The following is a 20,053-nucleotide window of genomic DNA, read 5'->3' as shown; positions in this document are numbered from 1 at the left end:
TGTGAAACTGCACTGAGCATAGTTTTCCACCTTGAGTATCATTGCTCCACTTTGAGTCATAGCTCTGAATGGAGGAGAAAAGAGCTCACACATTTCCTGAAATATCTGCTACAATATCTTTTCAAGCCTCTTCCCACTCTACAGCATTTCATATTTGGAATTTCTCCACTCCCCATACAACTCATTCCAACTCTTGCTTTAGAAATGACTGACTCTTGTTCCTAATAATTTTGAAATCTGGGGTTCTTGTCTCAGAGGCAAAAGACCTCAAAGTTCATGGCTAGAACTCACTCTCTATAACTGGTTTGCTTTGTAATCTCATGTACTTTATTTTATGCATCCTATATAATAAAAGGCTAACATGAAAATCGACCCACCGGTGGAACGACCAGTCATTATGAACACACACTGACCACTAGGGGGCACATTCTCAATGCAGGTGCTCCTCCCTGGTGGTCAGTGCGCTCCCACAGGGGAATGCTGCTCAGCCAGAAGCTGAGCTCACAGCTACTGAGCACAGGGGCGGTCGCAGGAGCCTCTCCTGCCTCTGCGGCAGCACTAAAGACCCCTTGGGGGATGTCCACCTGCCAGCTTTGGCCCGTTCCATGCCAAGCGGGCAGGCGGACATCCCCGAAATGGTCCCAGACTGCGAGAGGGTGCAGGCCTGGCTGAGGCCCTCCCTGCCCTCCAGTGCGCAAATGTCATGCACTGGGCCTCTAGTTTAAAAATAATTCTGAGAAAGGATCCATAGGTTTTACCAAACAGGCAAAGAGGTCTATGATATACACAAAAATGTTAAATGTTTTCTTTTTAAAACACCTCTTCTTGGGCCTCCTGGAAATCCAGCTTTATAAATCAACACACTACCTATATTGCCATGCTTTTCCTAGAACATTCCCACATCCCCTGGACCTCAATATACTCTATCTGTCCCATACCCAAGGCTTTCTCAGTTAAAAAAATAAAATAGTTTTTCCTTGATCCAGCTACCCTCTCTTCCCTCCATATTAGTTTCCTGTGACTGCTGTAACATGTACCTTGCTGGTTAAAATGACACAGGTTTATTCTTTCACAGTTCTGTTCAGAAATCCAACAAGAGTCTGACAGGGCTAAAGCCATGGTGTTGCCAGGACTGGTGCCTTCTGCAGGCAGGGAATTTCTGACCTGCCTTTACCAGCTTCTGGAGTTGGCTGTCATTCCTTGATTTTGGCAGCATCCAACCTCTGCTTCAGTCATCACCCTCTCCCACGCTGATCTACTGCCTCCCTCTAACAAGGACCCTGTGATTACATTACCCAGTCAAATAACCCAGGGCAGTGGTCAGCAAAGTCATTAGTCAACAGAGCGGCAAACCACAGCTTGTGAGCCGCATGTGGCTCACGAGCCGCAGTTTGCTGACCACTGACCCAGGGGAATCTCCCATCTCAAGTTCCTCAATGTGATCACAGCTACAGAACCTCTCATTACATCAGGTAACATATTTTCAGGTTCTAGGAATTAGGACCTGGACATCTTTGAGGAGCTATTATTCAGCCTGCCACACACATCCATTTCTCTCATCCTTGAACTCTTAGCCCCATGCTCCAAATATTTCCCACCCCCTATTTTTTCATTCCAACAAATGGTAAAACCATTCCTTTAGAAACCTGGGGTGAATTATTGATTTTGTTTTTCTCACCACTAACTTTCAGAAGGGAAGTAACCAAAGTGCAATGCAAAAAATGGTGTTCATTCCACCTCCAATATCATGTAATTGCCCACTTTATCTAGCCAAGACCACCACCAAAACTACCAACGGTGATGGCAATGCCTCCTTGCTGGTCTCTTCAGCTACTATTGCCTTATTCCAGTCCAGTCTCCCTATTACAGATGGAATTATATTTTAAAAATTCAAATCTGATGTAGTCACTCTCTTTTTAAAAAATCGTTCACTGGCTTGGTATATCTCAACTCAACATAGAGAAATCGGTTCTTCATCGTCCCTGTACCCTGTACATGTTGTCTGTAGCTGTCAACACAGACAGCAGGCATTTAAGGAGCTGACCTACCCACGCAAGTTTTGGCAAAGGGCACAAGTCAGGCAGGAGCATAAGGGAGTGGAGCCGGGAGAAACCACCCCTGGGACCTGCCCACCCAGGCAGGCAGAACACACAGAGCAACTGAAGTTCTGCTCGACTATGATCATGTGATCCTATTTACGGGACCTGAAGGTGGAGTTTCCACACCAAATTCTCCAGAAACAAAGCAAATTGGGAGCAGGCATGGCCTCCCCCGCCCATTAAGGGGAAGCTGTGGTCAAAAGCTTTTTGTTCCGCAACCCCAACTGCGCTCCCCAGATCCTGGGCGCACAGCCTTGACTATGGTCTGTGTCCTCTGAGCTGCGCTTTCTAGTGACTTGGATTTTCTTCCCGCGAAGGAACATCTGGTGACTCTGGAGGAAGATGGGAGCCCGTACTTGGAGGAGTCCGGAGCCTCTCTGGCCGCCAGCGCCCTCTCTCTCCTGCTCCGGAGGAGCCCTCCTGGCGGTGCTGATGCTGCTCGCGCTGCCTGCAGCCTGGGGTGAGATGCGGGAGGGGCGTGGGGAGCGGCTCCAGCTGGGAGGCAGCCCTGGGATCCAGGGATACTGGGGTTTCGTTTTCAGGGGCTCAGCTCGTGAGAGGGTGAGGGCACGGGGCTCTGAGATCCCCTCTGTCCTCAGACCCTCCTGGCCTCAGGGTAGAGTGGGGTTCCCCTCTGCAGGGTCTTAAGCGGTCCCCAGCCAGGGGAGAGCGCAGATGCTAAGGTGGTGCAGCAAGAAGTCCTTGCCTTCCTTGTTAACCAAGACTGGCTGTGTGAGAATGGGGCGCGGACACTAGTGCCAGAAAGAGGTCTGGGAATGCGACCAGCCTGGGCTTTATTCCTGGAAACTTCTTAACTGTGAGGAAAGTGACTACCCCAGCCCGAGTCCATTTCCTCTTCTGTGAAATGGGAACACCCATATCCCTACCTCAGGGGATTGCTATCTAAATGGCATAAAGCATGCCAAGGGTGGAATCCAGTGCCTGTTACTCAATTTCTGTTCCCCAGCCATTAGCTCTGCATGTTTTCATGGGCGTGTTGGGACCAGCAGTGCTGGGAGGTGCGGTTTTCACCCGAAATCTGCCCTGCATCCAGCCAATATTCAGCCCACAGCACCTCCATCATCAACGTGATCGCACTGAGAGGCTACAGGAGGGCATATCCCTGGCAGGGCACGTGGGGTTAGGAGAACTAGTGACGCCCCAGAACCCTCAGCGCAGCTGGCCTCCCATAGAAGGCACCCTGGAAGTGTGGACCCGTTTTAGCCGTGTGTTTGGAACAAAATAAAGCCTTGATAACTATTATGGAAATTTTGAGGTCATGCCTTCCCTTCCTTCCTTCCTTCCTTCCTACTAGCTTTAGGTAAACAACTTCAATGAGGGCCCTTGCTTCTTATTTTTGGCTTTCCCCAAAGACCTTCTAGTCGCTGGGGCCCGTGGGCCACATCTCAGTTGGAGTGACAGTCTGGACTCTTGTTTGCCCAGCCTCTGCTTGACAACTGAGCTTGGCTCTTCCTTGTTAGTAGACACTTTACATTGGTTATTGGATGGCGCTCTCTCTCATGGGAAAAGAAAAACCAGGTTTTCACAAAAGTTGGTGTTCATGTTTTCTCTCCTCAGACATCAGAAAGTAACCTGTTGGGGGAGGAAATGTAATAGAACCTAAAGTTTTCTTTTCCGAAGAGAAGCGTCCCCAGTAAGTTAAGCCAGCTGTTGTCAGTGCTTGGAAATTGCTGTGGACCTTGTGAGTCTCTGGCTCCCTTCTTACTGGAATATTGTTATAGTCTCCCCCCGTTAACAACCTCAGACACTATTAACTGCCCCTCCCCCCAAGTTATTTTACTAAGGTTATCACACTAGCTGTGAAACAGCCTAAAGTAAGCTAAGTAGTGATTTACTTGCCAAAGTAATTTAGATAAGGAAACTGTTGATGGGATGCTGACAATGTCACAGCACTTTGGAGTTGAAAAGAAGCCTGAGAGAGCCAGGCCTCCAAGGTGGATGCATATAGACCTAGAGGGTGAGGTTTGATGAAATCTCTAGGAGACCCGGGTTCTGGTTTGCCCAGTGTCTGCTACATACCAAATGGGGGTTTTGGATCCAGCAAGTCAATTAACATCCCTAACTTTCAGCGTCCATGAGTATAAAATGAGCATATGTGACATGCTGTTATCTGAGAGGGCTATGGCAAATATTGCATGAGGCAGTGCATGTGACAATGTTTGGAACCCGGAAATCCCTGTGCAGATCTAAGATACCCTGTCTAGGAAGTCACACAAGACAACCTCAAAGCCACAGGGGGTCTGAAATGGAGCCATCTCAGCTTCAATGATCAGAAAAGGCTGAGTGGAAGGAGCACAGCTAAAGCAGCATGCAAGGAGGGAGTCCAAAAGCAGTTGTACAGGGTGATTCACAGGGATATTGATTTACACCAAGGAGCACACTCAGGAGCATTACTAGTGTTCAGTATAGCAGTCTCTGTTGCCCTCTCCTGGTCCTCAGGTGAGCTCTCTTGTTCCCTGCTGTGTAGAGATGCAGGGTCGAAAGGAGGGGCATACCAGTTTGCTTCTGTGTTTTGTGACATATTTCAGTTTGCACATATATGCTCAGATGAGACAGTGTGTATGGTGTCCATTGCCTAGTTTTACCTAATGTATTCACCGTTGGACAGGTAACCTCAGAATTGTTTTGCATAGAAACACTGAGTGAAATAATTCTAATGAGGTGAACTCAAGCAAGTAAGAAAATAGCATACCTGCCAACACTCCCACACACACAGGCACACAAACACATATACAAGCTCTTTGTTGGAGAAACACTGTCAATCTCATCACAACTGACCAAAGGTTGATAAAAGCAAAAATGTAGAAAGTATCAAGAAATTAGGTGATAGATAGTTTTACACCCACCATTACTAACAGAGAAACTCACTGTAACTGTATTTTTGTCTGTTTAAATGTTAGTTAATGATCACATTATATTATAATTAGTAAAGCAATTACAATGTTTATTTCATCTCTATCCTATTTCTTTAAATTTCTATCATATGTAATATACAATATAAGTATCTAGAACATTTGAGCAAATATGATTAACTAGAGGCCCAGTGCACAAAATTCATGCACGGGTGGTGGGGGGAGGGGTGGTCCCCTCAGCCCAGCCTGCACCCTCTCCACTCCGGGATCCCTCTCACAATCCAGGACCACTGCTAACTGCTCACCTGCCTGCCTACCTGATTGCCCCTAACTGGCTTCCCTGCCAGCCTGATCACCATTAACCACCTCTGCCTGCCAACCTGATTGCCCCTAACTGCCCCCCCCGCCAACCTGGTCACCACCAACTGCCCCCCCCCACCTGCCGGCCTAGTCACCTCTAACTGCCCTCCCGCCAGCATGGTCATCCCTTACTGCCCACCCGCTGGCCTGATTGCCCCCAACTGTCCCCCTCTATTGGCCTGGTCGCCCTTCACTGACCCCCTTGCTAGCCTAGTCACCCCTCACTGCCCCACCTGCTGACCTGGTTGCCCCCAACTGCCCCCCGCTGGCCTGGTTGCCCCTCACTGCCCCCACTGCTAACCTGGTGGCCCCACGCAACCTGCTATTCAGTTGTTTGGTCACTCCTCACTGCCCCCACTTCCGGTCTGATCACTCCACACAGCCTGCTATTCAGTCGTCCCTCACTAACCCTGTCAACCTGGTCTCCCCATGCAGCCTGCTGCTCAGTCATTTGGTTGTCCCTCACTAACCCCCATGCCAGCCTTGTCGCCCCACGCAGCCTGTTTGGTCGTCTGTTCGGTTGTTCCAGATGTGATGGCCCCTGGCTCTTTATATATTATAGATTGTTAATTGGGCTTCACTGGCATACCCAAAACAATATACCCACTGCAACAGGCACACCTTTAAAAAAATACATCTGATACAGTTACATCAGTTGACTGTATGCTGAGACATACACATGTCAATCAATGTCAAAACTTGATAATATATCTACTGCTAAAAATTTCCTCAAATGTTTATAAATTATGCAAAACATTGCTAAATAAGCCATGGGTCAATGAAGAAATCACAATGGCCATAACCAAATATTTTGAACTGAAAAAAATACATTTGTACACTAGAAACCTATATAATTTTATTAAGCACTGATACCCCAATAAATTTAATAAAGCTAAGAAACAAAAAAAACTGAAAATATGGCACATCAAAACTTTGAGAATACAGTTAAGTCTATGCTCAGAATAAAATAATAATATGAACTAGAGGCCTGATGCACGAAATTCGTGCACGGCGGGGGTGAGGGGTGTCCCTCAGGCTAGCCTGCACCCTCTCCAATCTGGGACCCCTCGAGGGATGTTCGACTGCCCGTTTAGGCCCGATCCCACCGGTGAGATCGGGCCTAAACGGGCAGTCAGACATCCCTCTCACAATCCAGGACTGCTGGCTCCCAGCTGCTCGCCTTCCTGCCTTCCTGATTGCCCCTAACTGCTTCTGCCTACCAGCCTGATCACCCCCTAACCACTCCCCTGCCAGCCTGATTGATGCCTAACTGCTCCCCTGCCAGCGTGTTTGCAACTAACTGCCCTCCCCTTCAGGCCTTGTTACCCCTAACTGCCCTCCTCTGCAGGCCTGGTTCCCACCCAACTGCTCTCCCTGCAGGCCTGGGTCCCACCCAACTGCCCTTCCCTGCATGCCCGGTCACCCCCAACTTCCCTCCTCTGCCAGCCTGGTCACCCCTAACTGCCCTCCCCTACGGGCTTGATTGCCCCCAACTGCCCTCCCCTGCTGGCCTGATCACCCACAACTGCCCTCCCCTGTAGGCCTGGTCCCTCCAAACTGCCCTCCCCTGCTGGCCATCTTGTGTCGGCCATCTTGTGTCCACATGGGGGCAGGATCTTTGACCACATGGGGGCAGCCATCTTGTGTGTTGGAGTGATGGTCAATCTGCATATTACTCTTTTATTAGATAGGATTCTTATCTCAGAAATTATGTAAAGCTGAAAACAAAAAAAATCTAAGTTACCATCTTAAGAAATTTATTTTTAACTCATCAAATAGGCTCAATAAAATTATTTAAAGGTAAAATAAAAATAAGTACAAAACAATGAATCCAAAAGTTGATTACTTAAAGCCTAATAAAATTGAACAATCTACCCTCCATTATTTAAATTAAGTAATAAGGTGTGTGGAAAGAAATAGAAGATTAATCAAAACAGAACAGAACCTATTTCTAATGTAAAATACTTTTCCAATAGCTATTTCTTCTTTATTACATACTAGAGGCCCAGTGCATGAAATTCATGCACTTGATGGGATCCCTCAGCCTGGCCTGAGCCCTCTCGCAGTCCAGGAGCACTCAGGGGATGTCCGACTGATGGCTTAGGCCTGATCCCTGGAGCCGGCAGTCAGACCTCCCTTTCACAGTCTGGGCCTAAGTCAGCATTCGGACAAGCTTAGCACTGTTGTGGAGGCGGAAGAGGCTCCTGCAACCACCACTGCCCTTACCAGCCATGAGCCCAGCTCAAGACTTCTGGCTGAGTGGAACTCCCCTTGTGGGAGTGCACTGACCACCATAGGGCAGCACCTGCATTGAGCGTCTGCCCCCTGGTGATCAGTGTGCATCATAGAGACCCCTTATTCTGCTGTTAGGTCAATTTGTATACTAGACTTTTATTTTATAGGATTGTTTAACTCTACATGGTATTTTTATTAGTTTAACTTAAACCTTTAGATCTTAAGAAGTAGATGAGTCTAATATTTAATTTAAGATATGCATTATAAAATATAGGCCCTCATAAAGTTCAGTTGTTGAGCTTGGTCTGCAAAACATGCTGAATTTTCCTGTGCTGATATATTGACTTGGCAACATCTTTTAACAGTTGTGACACTACTGAAGGCCAGAGAAGAGGCTGTTGTTCTGCTAAGTCTGGGTGGTCTACTGGGAATGAAGATAGATGGTGAAACGCAAGCACGCTGCTTATTACACAAGAGGATGGGATAAATGAAGCCAGAGCCCAGGAACGTTCTGATTGACTAAAATGTGAAGCTGTGAATTAGTTTTTCCTTCAGTGAAAGAACAGATAGATTAGATATATAGATATAGATAAAATAGATATAGATTAGATGTATGTTGATGTAGATATAGATATATATTAATTGCCTTCAAAATAGAGGAACTTTTAAAACGGATAGATGCTGTTTTAAAAAGCTCTTTTCTAAAGTTGCTGCTAAGGGAAGCAATCCTTTTATGAGTATTAAAGTGTTCATTTTCTTCTTCGATTACATCTATGAAACATATTGGAGAAAAAGAGGAGGTGGAGCCCTAACCGGTTTGGCTCAGTGGATAGAGCGTTGGACTGCAGACTCAAGGGTCCCAGGTTCAATTCCAGTCAAGGGCATGTACCTTGGTTGCGGGCACATCCCCAGTAGGGGGTGTGCAGGAGGCACCTGATTGATGTTTTTCTCTCATCGATGTTTCTAACTCTCTCTCCCTCTCCATTACTCTCTGTGAAAAATCAATAAAATAAATTTTTAAAAAAAGAGGAGGTAGATAGAAGTTCCCTCATTGACTTTGATGTCACTGTGATCTTGGTCTTCAGGTCAATGTCAAGCCCCACCACATTTTCCATCCGCCATGCCTACAGGACTGACTGATGAGGTGGAGTATCCCATTGGAACATCTTTGCAGTATAAATGCCGCCCTGGTTACGAGAGGAGAGTTTTCTCTATCACCTGCCTAAAAAACTCGGTCTGGTCAAGCCCTGAAAGCTGTACACGTAAGTAACTCTGGACTGAGAACTCCTCTGTATCAGTGAAACATCCCTAAGAACTGACTCAATTGTTCAAGTTTGGGAATGAAAACCTCTATGACTTGTAAGTTGGCCTAACTAGTAGGTGGGAGAGTTATTAGGTCATATCTTCCTACTGCTTTGAGCTCCTGGCACCTTCATTAAAAGTTCATTTCATAAGAAACTGTCATTATAGGGCATGATTGAGTGAAAATCTCTATTCACTAGGCATCTGCCATTTTCACAACTGAAACTGATATATGACTCAGGAAAGGGAAAAAAAAGCGCAAGTAAGAACAAAAGCCCTGACTGTGAGACCTTTACACGGGTTGAATCACAGAGTAAACACTTTGGTAACAAATAAAGTTTACATTTTCCTGGAAGGCATGAGATGAGGATTAGATAGAACTGGAGGGGTGGTCTTTTTGAAAATGGTACTTAGTAGGTGGCTGATTTTGAGACGGTCTTGTGAAATTCCCCAATGTGGCACAATCTGTAGAACTACAAATGTTCTTCAGTAAGCTACAGTCCGGTTGGGTCTTTACTAAGTTCAAGGAATTCTACCCCAGTCCCCAAATTCTGCTTCTTTCCCATAGGTAAATCATGTGAAACTCCTTCAGAACCCATAAATGGCAAAATGGAAATAACTGGAGAAGCCAAATTTGGATCAGTTATTAAATATTCTTGTAATGAAGGGTGAGTTTGCAGTAGCATTTGGGGGTTGGGGGGAGGGTGACAGTTCAAAAATTGTAACACCAATTTCTAAACAATAGCATTAGATAGGAGAGTCAAACTACCTATTGTTAACACAAACCAATAGGATTTCTAAGTGGAGGTGGTAGCTTCAACCCAGGCATTTAAATACCCTTGAAATGATTAAGCATATATTTCAAAAATAGAAAAAAAAGTCTAGAAAATGGGGTGGGGTGGGGAGGGAGGTGCCTGTTGCACACCAAATTAATGCACATAAAACCAAGTGAAGCATTCATTAGATGGGGAGGACCAGCTCTCTAAAGAAGCAAATGGAACAAACACTGATTGACCCACAAATATGTTCTCTCCTCAAAGCAACAAGAGCTGGGGATGGTGGATTCAGAGGGAGGTGGGAGTGATTTGTTTGGGAGGATGGAGCAGGTGTGAGGACTGGGCAGATCTGGATTGCTATAGCACCTCTCCAGCAGTGCTCACAGTGCAAGCATCATGCTGTGGACATATTCTTGGCGTAGCCTCGGGGGAGGCATCCCACTTAGGAAAGAAGTAGGGAGACTGCTTCACCTTATATTAACTTTTGCTTTGTTTTGTTTTGTTTTTGTTTTTGCTTACTTAAAATACATACAAAATAATATAAGTGAACAATTAAAATAGGGGTAACAATAAAAGGAGCTCCAGTGTATACACTACTCACCTTAAGAAATATTACTAGTACCGTTGAAGTCTCCTGTGTGCCCTCCCCAATTCTCATTCCTCCACCAACAGAACCTCTCCAAAAGTAAGCACCATTCTGAATTTTATGTTTTTCATTCCCTGGAGTTTCTTTTTTATCTCCTCCTATGCATAGTCGTATATGTATTTTTAAAATACATTTTTATTGATTTCAGAGAGGAAGGGAGAGGGGGAGAGAGAGAGAAACATCAATGATGAGAGAGAACCATTGATCGACTGCCTCCTGCATGCCCTGCACTGGGGATCTAGCCAGCAAAATTTCTGAATGGATCAGGTAGGGAGCGGCTATAGGATTAAGCCTCCGACTGACCTGTAGCAGGGCAACAAACAAGTCCCAGCCTGGAGGGCACAGCTCTCCTAGCATAATTAAGCCAGACAGGGAATTCCTTCCTAAGTAGCTAATGGGCTATGGGAGGTGCAGCAAGTGTTGCCAAAACAAGAACAATTGTATACATATTAATCTACCTTTGTTTTAACTCAAGGGCTTGCAGGCTGGATCTTTCTGTGTCCTCATCCAGGCAGGGGAGATCAACCAAGCCCCAGCTGTATTCTCTTTGTCTGTCTCCTTTGATCCTTCACCGCCCCTCCTCAGGTTCACCCTTGGCTATGCTGGTGCAGCACAAACCAGATATTGAGTTGAAATTAAAAAACAAAAAGGAGTATGGGAGACTCCAAGATTTTTGGTTTGATTTGAAAGAAGGAAATACCACAAATGGAATAGAAGTATTTTTTTTTCCTAACACTCAACACTAAATGGCATATGTACTTTTTAAATTTTTAAAAAATAATTCTTTATTGTTGAAAGTATAACATGTCCCCGTATTCCACCCATTGACCTCCTCCAGCCCACCCCGCCACAGGAGCATACATATTTTTAATGGCTGCTACCGTGGTGTGTTAAAATTTTTAAATATTATTCCCAACTGAAATTATTATTAGTCACATATATAAAACGAAGAGACATACATACATAAATACACACATACACTACAAGACGGAAAAACGTTTTAACTAGAATTCTTCTTAGGATAGACATACTATCTTAGGAAGGTGAAACTCCTAAGGGGCTGTTCTGTGCAAGGCAAAGGGAAGAAGTTGCTTGTTACTGCAGAGAAGCAGGAATAGAAAGACAAGGGAGGAAGAGGATAAAATGCAAAATGGCACCCACTCCCCAGGTAACAGCTCCCTAAAATGCCCCCAAATAAACAAAAAATGCTTTGATCAAGTGGGTTTAGGGAGAGACATATAAAGGACAGGGCTTTGCTGCTGGATAAACTGGAGTGCAGAGCCCTGAGGCAGCAGAGGCAGACCCTGGAGGCAGAAGCAGAGGGAAATGGGGGCAGTAAGCCAGGACACACAGACATCTGGGGGTAAAGGAGGACTCACACAGCTGTGACTTACAGGGCCCAGTCCAGTTTCACCACCTCTACCTGACAGTTGATATACATGTTCCGTGTATATCTCTTTCTAGAAAAGACTGAGGGAATTTACTCTGAGCCCTCGCCACCCCAACATGGCTCACAGACCAGCAAGGTCCGCATCTCCTGGGGGCTTGTCACAAATGCAGAATCCTCATACCCACTGAATCAGAATCCGTTTTCACAAGATCCCGGGTGATTTCCATGCAAATGCAAATGGAACTCTTGAGAAGCACTGCTCTAAACCATGAACCATGCTAGTTTCTGTAATACAGCGTTTGGGTCATTTTTCAGTACCTTTCCCATTTTTTCTACAATGAAAAGCTATTAACTTTTATAACCAGCTTTTAAAGAGTTAATACTACAGCCTCCAGTTTCAGGACAAGATGGGAAGACTCACTTTTCCCTGCCTGTCTCTGTATATATAACTAAATACCCTGGAAATAGTTCAAATGCAACTATTAAAAGGAACACAACATTTGGAAAGAGGTGGATGGTCTAAGGACCACAGAACTTAAAGAATGACAGCGCTGTGAGTTCCATGCGCTTTCTCTCATACTGGGTGCTGTGCTGGAAAGGAGTATAAGCTGGAAGTAGCAACAGGCAGAGAGAGAGATCCAGCAACAGGCAGAGAGAGAGAGAGAGAGAGAGAGAGAGAGAGAGAGAGAGAGAGAGAGAGAACAAAACAGAGAAGAGAAGAGAAAGAGGGAGAAGAATCTCTCTCTGGTCATAGGACTGGGAAAGAGGAAGCCAGGCAGGACATAGTGGTGAGACCCATGCTTAGTGGCAATGGTGGTGCAATCTGCACATGTTAGCAGCATAAGCAGAAACCAGGGATGGAGGGAGGCTGTCCTTCCTACATCCCACACCCATGTCCCACACCCACAAAGGCAGCAGGTCCACTCCATGCCTACTCCACCAACAGCTGTGTCCATAGCAGATTATTCTGGGTGGTTTTTCAGAGAAACCTCCCCTGCCCATGTCTCCTGGTCCTCTCCCCAGCAGCAAAGGACAGTCTAGATAAATGTCTCCTCCTGTTGGCACCAACACATAGGAAGTGGGAAGCTCATCCTCACCAGAAAGCCAGAGAACAGGCCAGAGAGTTTATTCTCCATCTCGAGGGTTGGACATCCCCCATTCCCCATCTAGTGACATCAGGCAGCCCGGCAGAGCACCTTCACTCCCACAGGCAGCAGATACATCCAGAACTTAGCGGAGCCAGAAGAATGAAGCAAACCAGAATGGCATGACAAGGCTCAGAAGGCTGAGTTTTCATTGGAACTAAAACTCACAAGAGGAGGACAAAATCTACCCAATAACTAAATGACATCCACTGCTGTCACACTTTACATTTATCTCTGATTGGCTTATTTTGCTGTTTGAATAAAGCTTGTGCTGCCACACACACACACACACACACACACACACACACACAACACACACACACACACACTAGAGGCCCGGTGCATGGATTCATATATCAGTGGGATCCCTTGGCATGGCCTGTTCCCTCTTGCTATCCAGGACCCATAGGGGGATGTTGGAGGGTTGGTTTTGGCCTGATCCCCACAGGCCAGGTTGAGTAACCCCACCAGTGCATGAATTCATGCACTGGGCCTCTAGTATGCATATACGATCTTTGGTTAATCTCTTCCCCCTCCCTTCCCTCTGAAATTCATCACTCTGTTCCATGTTTCCATGCCTGTGCATTGAGCATCTGCCCCCTGGTGGTCAGTGTGCGTGATAGCTACTGGTCGAAAGGTGGGCCGATTGCTTCAGTTTTTATATAAATAGATAGATGGCATTGTTCTAACTATACCAGATAACACTTGACTATTATTTGATACTAGAGGCCCGGTGCATGAAAGTTCATGCACTGGATGGGGGGCCCTCAGCCCAGCTTGCCCCCGTCTCACAGCCTGGGAGCCCTCAGGGGTGGGAGGCAACCCAGTGATCAGGGTAAGGCGACGCCCCATCACACCTCTGCTGCTGCCACTGCTGGCAGCACAAGCCTTGGCCGGCTCTGGTTACCTGAGCCTTGGGCAGCCCTGGGTGGCTGAGCAGCCACCATCTGAGACTTGCCTGTGCTTCAGACCTGCCTTGGGAGCCTGAGAAGCTGCCATTCAAGGCATGCCTGCGCCTCCGGCTGGCCCTGGGCAGCTGAGGGGCTGAGGGGTCTGGGGGACTCTGGAGGCAAGCGAGCAGAGTAGCCGGGCCCACCTGAGGGTGGTCCCGGCCTTATTGCGCGCCCACCACCCCAGTGGGGCTGAGGGGACTGGGCACTGCCATCTTGTGGCTGTGGGTGCCGCCATCTTTGAGGGCGGGGCAGTCAATTAGCATATTCCCTCCTTATTGGCTGTGGGCACCACAATTTTTGCGACAGTGTGAGGCTCAATTAGCATATTCCCTCTTTATTAGATAGGAGTATTTGTCTCAATTTGTAATAGTATCAAGTTTGGCCTATCTATACCAATTCTCGTGAGTGGCTCAGCCCAGCATTCCATCACTATACAGAGCTTCTGTTGAAGTAAATATAAATGTCATTAATTTTTCTAAATTTTATGGCACACTTTAAACAGTTTGGGGCATACTAATTGAGAATGTCTGCCTTTAATATTTAAAATATGAGATTAGTGTTCAAATCTTTGTTCTGCTTGGGTTTCCTTTGGTTCTAATTTGATGAATCTTATTTACCTTAGATTTACATAAAAATGTATCTGAAGTTGATAAAGAAGAGAGATTCCGTCCAGTTTAGAAGGTATAAAGGAGAAAATTTAAAAGTCCCAATACAGACATAAACTTTGAGAAATTGATAGTTTGACAGAAGGAAATTGTTGTTCTGAATTCTTCAAGATGGTGGTCTCTTGTAAATAACAATCTAAGCAGGGACATTAGAATGTAACATTCATTATCCTTTGCCTCTAGATACCAACTCATTGGTGAAACTTCTAATTATTGCAGCATCGTAGGCAATACTGTCGCCTGGGAAAATCAAGTACCTGTTTGTCAGAGTGAGTTGAAATCTTCTTTTCTATTACCTTTACCAGTAGAGTCTAAGTTTCCACCTGAATTTATAAAAATTTGAATTGAATTCCTTTTGTGCATTTTGTCCTTCAGATAGTTGAAGACAGTGCTACTGTCCTCAAAGTATTTGTGGGTTTCCCGGCAACTGTTTAAATTCTTCCTTATCTCAGGATGTGCCTTTTGTGAATCTGGGGACTTAAAGGCATAAAAGCCTCTAAAATGTATTTCTACTTCAGTTAATTTGGAATTAGGTTGGTTCTACCATCCCCAGTATAATAACCATTCTGCTTGGCAAATAAACATAGAATGATAAAGCGATGCTCTCCAAGGTAATGAAGCTGTGGAAGAATCAACACCCTCATGTTCGAGGGTTCAACAATCCTCAAAAGTGGATACATACAAGACCTACTTCTTAGAATTCACACTGAGGAAATAAACACAGCTTTCTGCAAGGAGTTCACTGTAAACTCGTCATTGCTGCATTCTTTATAATAGTGAAATTGTTCTGGTGACCTAAATGTACTACTTGTTTCAAAATATGGTTTAGAAAGAATCTACCAAAAGGAAAGAAACATGATAAAAATAACTACATAGGATTTCCTAAGGAACATAAAATAGCCATGCAGCATTAGAAGAAATAAATCTGTACACTGGAATTTTATTCAGCCATAAAAGAAAAATATCTTGAAGAACACTTAATGACATATAAAGATGTTTATTATATTTACTAGAGGCCTGGTGCATGAAATTCATGCATGGGGGGGTGGGTGTCCCTCAGCACAGCCTGCACCCTCTCCAATCTGGGACCCCTTGAGGGATGTCCGACTGCCCTTTAGGCCCGATTGGGGGCAGTCGGACATCCCTCTCACAATCCAGGACTGCTGGTTCCCAACCACTCGCCTGCCTGCCTGCCTGATTGTCCCTAACCACTTCTTCCTGCTAGCCTAATCACCCCCTAACCATTCTCCTGCCAGCCTGATTGATGCCTAACTGCTCTCCTACTGATCCGATTGCCCCTAACTGCCCTCCCCTGCTGGCCTGATCACCTTTAACTGCCTTCCCCTGCTGGCCTGGTCGCCCCTGACTGTCCTCCCTTTCAGGCCTGGTTGCCCCCAACTGCCCTCCCCTGCTGGCCTTATCCCTCCCAACTGCCCTCCCGTGCAGGCTTGGTCCCCCACAACTGCCCTCCCCTCATGGCCTGATCACCCCTAACTGCCCTCACCTGCAGGCCTGGCCCCCCGCAACTGTCCTCCCCTGCAGGCCTGATTGCCCATAACTGCCCTCCCCTGCAGGCCTTGGTCCCCCCCCAACTGCCCTCCCTTGCGGGCATGGTCCCTCCCAACTGCCCTCCCCTGCAGGCCTGGTCCCCCACAACTGCCCTCCCCTCATGGCCTGGTCGCCCCTAACTGCCCTCACCTGCCAGCTTGGCCCCCCGCAACTGCCCTCCCCTGCAGGCCTGATTGCCCATAACTGCCCTCCCCTGCAGGCCTTGGTCCCCCCCCAACTGCCCTCCCTTGCGGGCATGGTCCCTCCCAACTGCCCTCCCCTGCAGTCCTGGCCCCCCTGCAACTGCCCTCCCCTGCAGGCCTGGTCCCCCCCAACTACCCTCCCCTGCAGGCCTGAGTCCCCCCCACAACTACCCTCCCCTGCCAGCCATCTTGTGGCGGCCATCTTGTGTCCATATGGGAGCAGCCATCTTTGACCACATGGGGGCGGCCATCTTGTGTGTTGGAGTGACAGTTAATTTTCATATTACTTTTATTAGATAGGATTTGATGTGAAAAAAAAATCAAATGCCAAAACAGTTTGTATGGCAATAGCTCATTTTCTTATATTGGAATAGAGTGAGTCAAACAGAAGACGCCACAGTCAGAGGGCCAGATTTGGAGTCTTTATTGCAAACGCAGGCGGCCGCGAGAGGACTAATGCCTCTCCAAAACCTCTCGGCCCTGTATGAACTTAGGGGATAGCTTATAAAGGCAAACAAACAAACAAACAAACAAACAAAACCCTGTGCTGGGATGGGGAGACCACATCTAAAGGCCTGGCTTGGCACCAGTGCTGATATCTCCGTCTCGGGGTTGTGTATTTTTCATGGTTTATGGACTCTCTAAAATGGGAGTAGTACTTAGGTAAACAAGTCTTGCAGGACCAGATAATTCAAAGGGGGCAGTGACTAGACTATAGGCTGACAAGAATGTACCGGCACAGATTCAGATTGTTAGCCCCTCCCCCAAAATGTCTTATTTTCCTCATTATTCGCAAAAGCGTGCCTACAAAGGTAGAAATAGCAGAGTTACTTCTATCAGGGAGGCTATCTGGTTCAGTTACTTCCTGGAATTAACAGAACAAAGGACCATGTGTGTTTAGTGGAAAATTTAAAGCGCGGTTCTTACAAAATGGAGGTTACAGGAACAAGATGGAGTGCCTATGGTTCAGATGGAGGGCAAGGGACAGGATGGAGTCAGTCCTTTCAAGACCCATTGTTCAATTTTATTAAAAGATCATACATCTATGCGTATTTCTATATTTTCATCTCTATCTCTATTCTGTAACCATTTTTATATCCAAACCCCAGTAACTTCTTTTAAGCCTCTTTGGTGAAGGCTGAGGAGGGGTGGGGGGCGGGACGGGGGGAGGGGGAGGAGAGTTTCCTATACCTTTTGGCTGTGCAGCAGGGTGCTTCCTCAAGATCCAGACTCCCATTTCCTCAGGCTCCTCTGTGTGTGTGAACTGGTTCTCAGTCTGGGAATTGGCTGGTGAAGAACCACTCTCCTTTACAGTGCTTCACGTCAGACTTCCGGCCACCAGACCTAGATCTCTTCTGCTCATACAAACCTGAGTTCACTCTTCATCTACTTCATTTCTTGAGACTCCATGATCAATGAACTGATGACAAAGGTCTCTGCAGATAAATCATTCTGATTTGTTTCAATGGCCTCTGGCACTTAAGGGCTGCCACTGGGCCTCTGGCATTCTGACGTCCTGTCATCCCTCTTGAATTCAGGGAACTTGGTTCAATAGCAACTGTTTCCCACTGTCATTCTGACAGTGGGAATGGCCTACATAGAGTTCTTCAAAGATGCGGAAACTCCTACATGAACGTATTTCTCAAAGCCTTGGGTGAAAGATCCCTCTTTCACCCGTCCCCCAACCCCCACCGGATGGACTTAGTTAAGGAGCCCATGCACAGGTCTTACAAAATGAATGCCCTCGAGCATTCTCAGAGCCCTGGGCCATTGTGATGCCAGGTGGGTTCTTGGCTTCTTGCAGGAAGGAATTCAAAACTTGAGCCGGACAGAAGAGGTTAAAGTGGAGAAGCAGGTTTTATTGAGCAGACAGGACACACAGGAAAAGCCATTCCCCAGACAGAGGGGTGGACTCCCCTCAGGAGAGAAGGAAGAGGACCCAGCCATCTCTGGTCGTTGAGCTTATACCTGTTTGTAGTTCCTATGGGAAATTGCTGGGATGGGGAAACAGAGTGGGGAAAGTCTTGATTAACCTTTACAAGGCATATTTTGTGGTCTGTTTCCCTTTGATGGTATAGGTAAGTGATGGGTATGGCTGAGTAGCTAGTCATCAGTCTTTGCAGGAATGTCCTTGGTTCCGGGGTCCCTCATGGTCTGCTTGCATCTCCATGTCGGGCAGCACGGAGCAGGCCCCTGGCTTCACTTTGTTTGGCTTCAGTTCATTTATATCGTTTTCCTGCCCCTCTCCTATATGAATAGGATTTCTGCCCCTGAGGTATGTTAGCAAAGTTCTGGTCTCTCAACTTCACTCGGCATGGTCCACACTCAAACTATCACACTGAATTCAGAATCTCACTTCTTCGGGTTCATTTGCTCCTCTCATGAGTCATAATTTTTATCCCCCACCCCCACCCCACCCCTATTCCTGCCAGGAATTGAATCTGGTGAGAGCACTAGAAACGATGTGAGGTGGTAGGAGTAGGTCCTGAGGAAGATCATCAAGTGTTACCATTTGCGTGGCCAGGTTTAGTAAATAAAAAATATTCTATACCCAGGTACATCTGAATTTCAGATAAGCAACAAGTATTTTTGCAATATAAATATTAGTATATGCCATGCAGCCCGGCCGGCATGGCTCAGTGGTTAAGTGTCGATCTATGAACCAGGAGGTCAGGGTTTGATTCCCGGTCAGGGCATATGCCAGAGTTGCAGGCTCAATCCCCAGTGGGGTGTGTGCAGGAGGCAGCCAACCAATGATTCTCTCTCATCATTGATGTTTCTCTCTCTCTCCCTCTCCCTTCCTCTCTGAAATAAATAAAAATATTTTTTTCAAAAAATTTATATATATATATGCCATGCAATTCTGAGATATAATTATACTTGGAAATGTTTACTTTTTTCTGAAATTCAAACTTAACAGACTACCAATACTTCCTCTGGAAGCCCTGTCAGGGCAGCTACGTCAGGAGGGGCCATTAGACTTTCTTCAGGTAAGAGGAGCCTTGCCTCCTCAGACAGGGGAGGAGGAGCTACTTCTCGAAAAGGACAACCCAGCAGAATTCCCAGGTTCCAGGCACTCAGCTTCATTAGAATCTGTCCGGACATCTCCATCTCAGTTTTCAGAATCCTCTTCCAAGCAGTGCTCCGACTTGAGCATACAGACCCTGTGACGTGGTGAGAATCAGCCACAGGACTAGATGTTGGGTTAGTTTTTTCAGAAATCTTGGCCCTGTGGCTACAGGGCACAAGTGTTCTTTTAGGGCAGAGACAGAAGCTTTCAGAGCCACACCTTGAGCAGGAATTTCAAACTTTGAACCCATCACTTTCATTCTCTCAGGTTTTCAAAACAAGCACCCAAGCCCACTCGATGCCTTCCCTAGACTATCCTAGGACAGCCACCACTTAGTCACTCAAAGCTTTGCTCCTATGTGTACAGATGGTAACTAGGGGATCTTCTGTCCCTGCATGCCATCAACTATTTGTGTGCCCCTTTCCACGATCAGCATTAACATGAATTCTTCTTTTAAAATATATTTTTATTGATTTCAGAAAGGAAGGGAGAGGGAGAGAGAGACAGAAACATCAATCATGAGAGAGAATCATAGATCAGTGCCTCCTGTACACCCCCTACTGGGGATGAGCCTGCAATCCGGGCAAGTGCCCTGAGCAGGAATCAAACCCTGACCTGGTTCATAGGTCGATGCTCAAACTCTGAGCTACTCTGGCCAGGCAACATGAATTCTTAAATATAATCATATTAAAGAACCAAGCCCAGATTCCTCTGTTACCCTGGGACAAATATGGAAGCAGAACTACTATCAGTGTTAGGAAATAAGAGATTTGTTATGAAATTAGACC

General features: G+C 46.4%; 2 protein-coding genes across 3 annotated transcripts in view; both read left to right on the top strand.

The window, feature by feature from the left end:
* CR1 (complement C3b/C4b receptor 1 (Knops blood group)) overlaps window positions 1-20,053 on the top strand; it is a 158,635-nt gene that overhangs the window by 116,078 nt on the left and 22,504 nt on the right. The window lies entirely within an intron of this gene.
* On the top strand, window positions 2,253-15,179 carry LOC129147998 (complement component receptor 1-like protein). 2 transcript variants are annotated; one of them, XM_054712225.1, is made up of 5 exons: window positions 2,253-2,559; window positions 8,653-8,829; window positions 9,438-9,537; window positions 14,628-14,713; window positions 15,056-15,179. In XM_054712225.1, the coding sequence occupies exons 1-5, from the start codon at window positions 2,442-2,444 to the stop codon at window positions 15,160-15,162; spliced, it is 588 nt and encodes a 195-aa protein (XP_054568200.1). In that variant the 5' UTR covers window positions 2,253-2,441; the 3' UTR covers window positions 15,163-15,179. The 2 variants fall into 2 exon arrangements, with proteins under 2 accessions (XP_054568200.1, XP_054568201.1); XM_054712226.1 differs by having other exon boundaries at window positions 15,032-15,179.

The sequence above is a fragment of the Eptesicus fuscus genome, chromosome 22 (assembly GCF_027574615.1).
Source record: "Eptesicus fuscus isolate TK198812 chromosome 22, DD_ASM_mEF_20220401, whole genome shotgun sequence".
NCBI lineage: Eukaryota > Metazoa > Chordata > Mammalia > Chiroptera > Vespertilionidae > Eptesicus > Eptesicus fuscus.
Note: the sequence above shows the minus strand (reverse complement) of the source record. Positions and strands in the feature narration are given on the sequence as shown.

Excerpts from the sequence above, each read along its gene's own strand:
- LOC129147998 (XM_054712225.1), top strand. The coding sequence starts at position 2,442 with ATGGGAGCCCGTACTTGGAGGAGTCCGGAGCCTCTCTGGCCGCCAGCG. Across the intron at positions 2,560-8,652 it reads CGCGCTGCCTGCAGCCTGGG|GTCAATGTCAAGCCCCACCA; the intron begins GTGAGATGCGGG and ends CTTGGTCTTCAG. Across the intron at positions 8,830-9,437 it reads AAGCCCTGAAAGCTGTACAC|GTAAATCATGTGAAACTCCT; the intron begins GTAAGTAACTCT and ends TCTTTCCCATAG.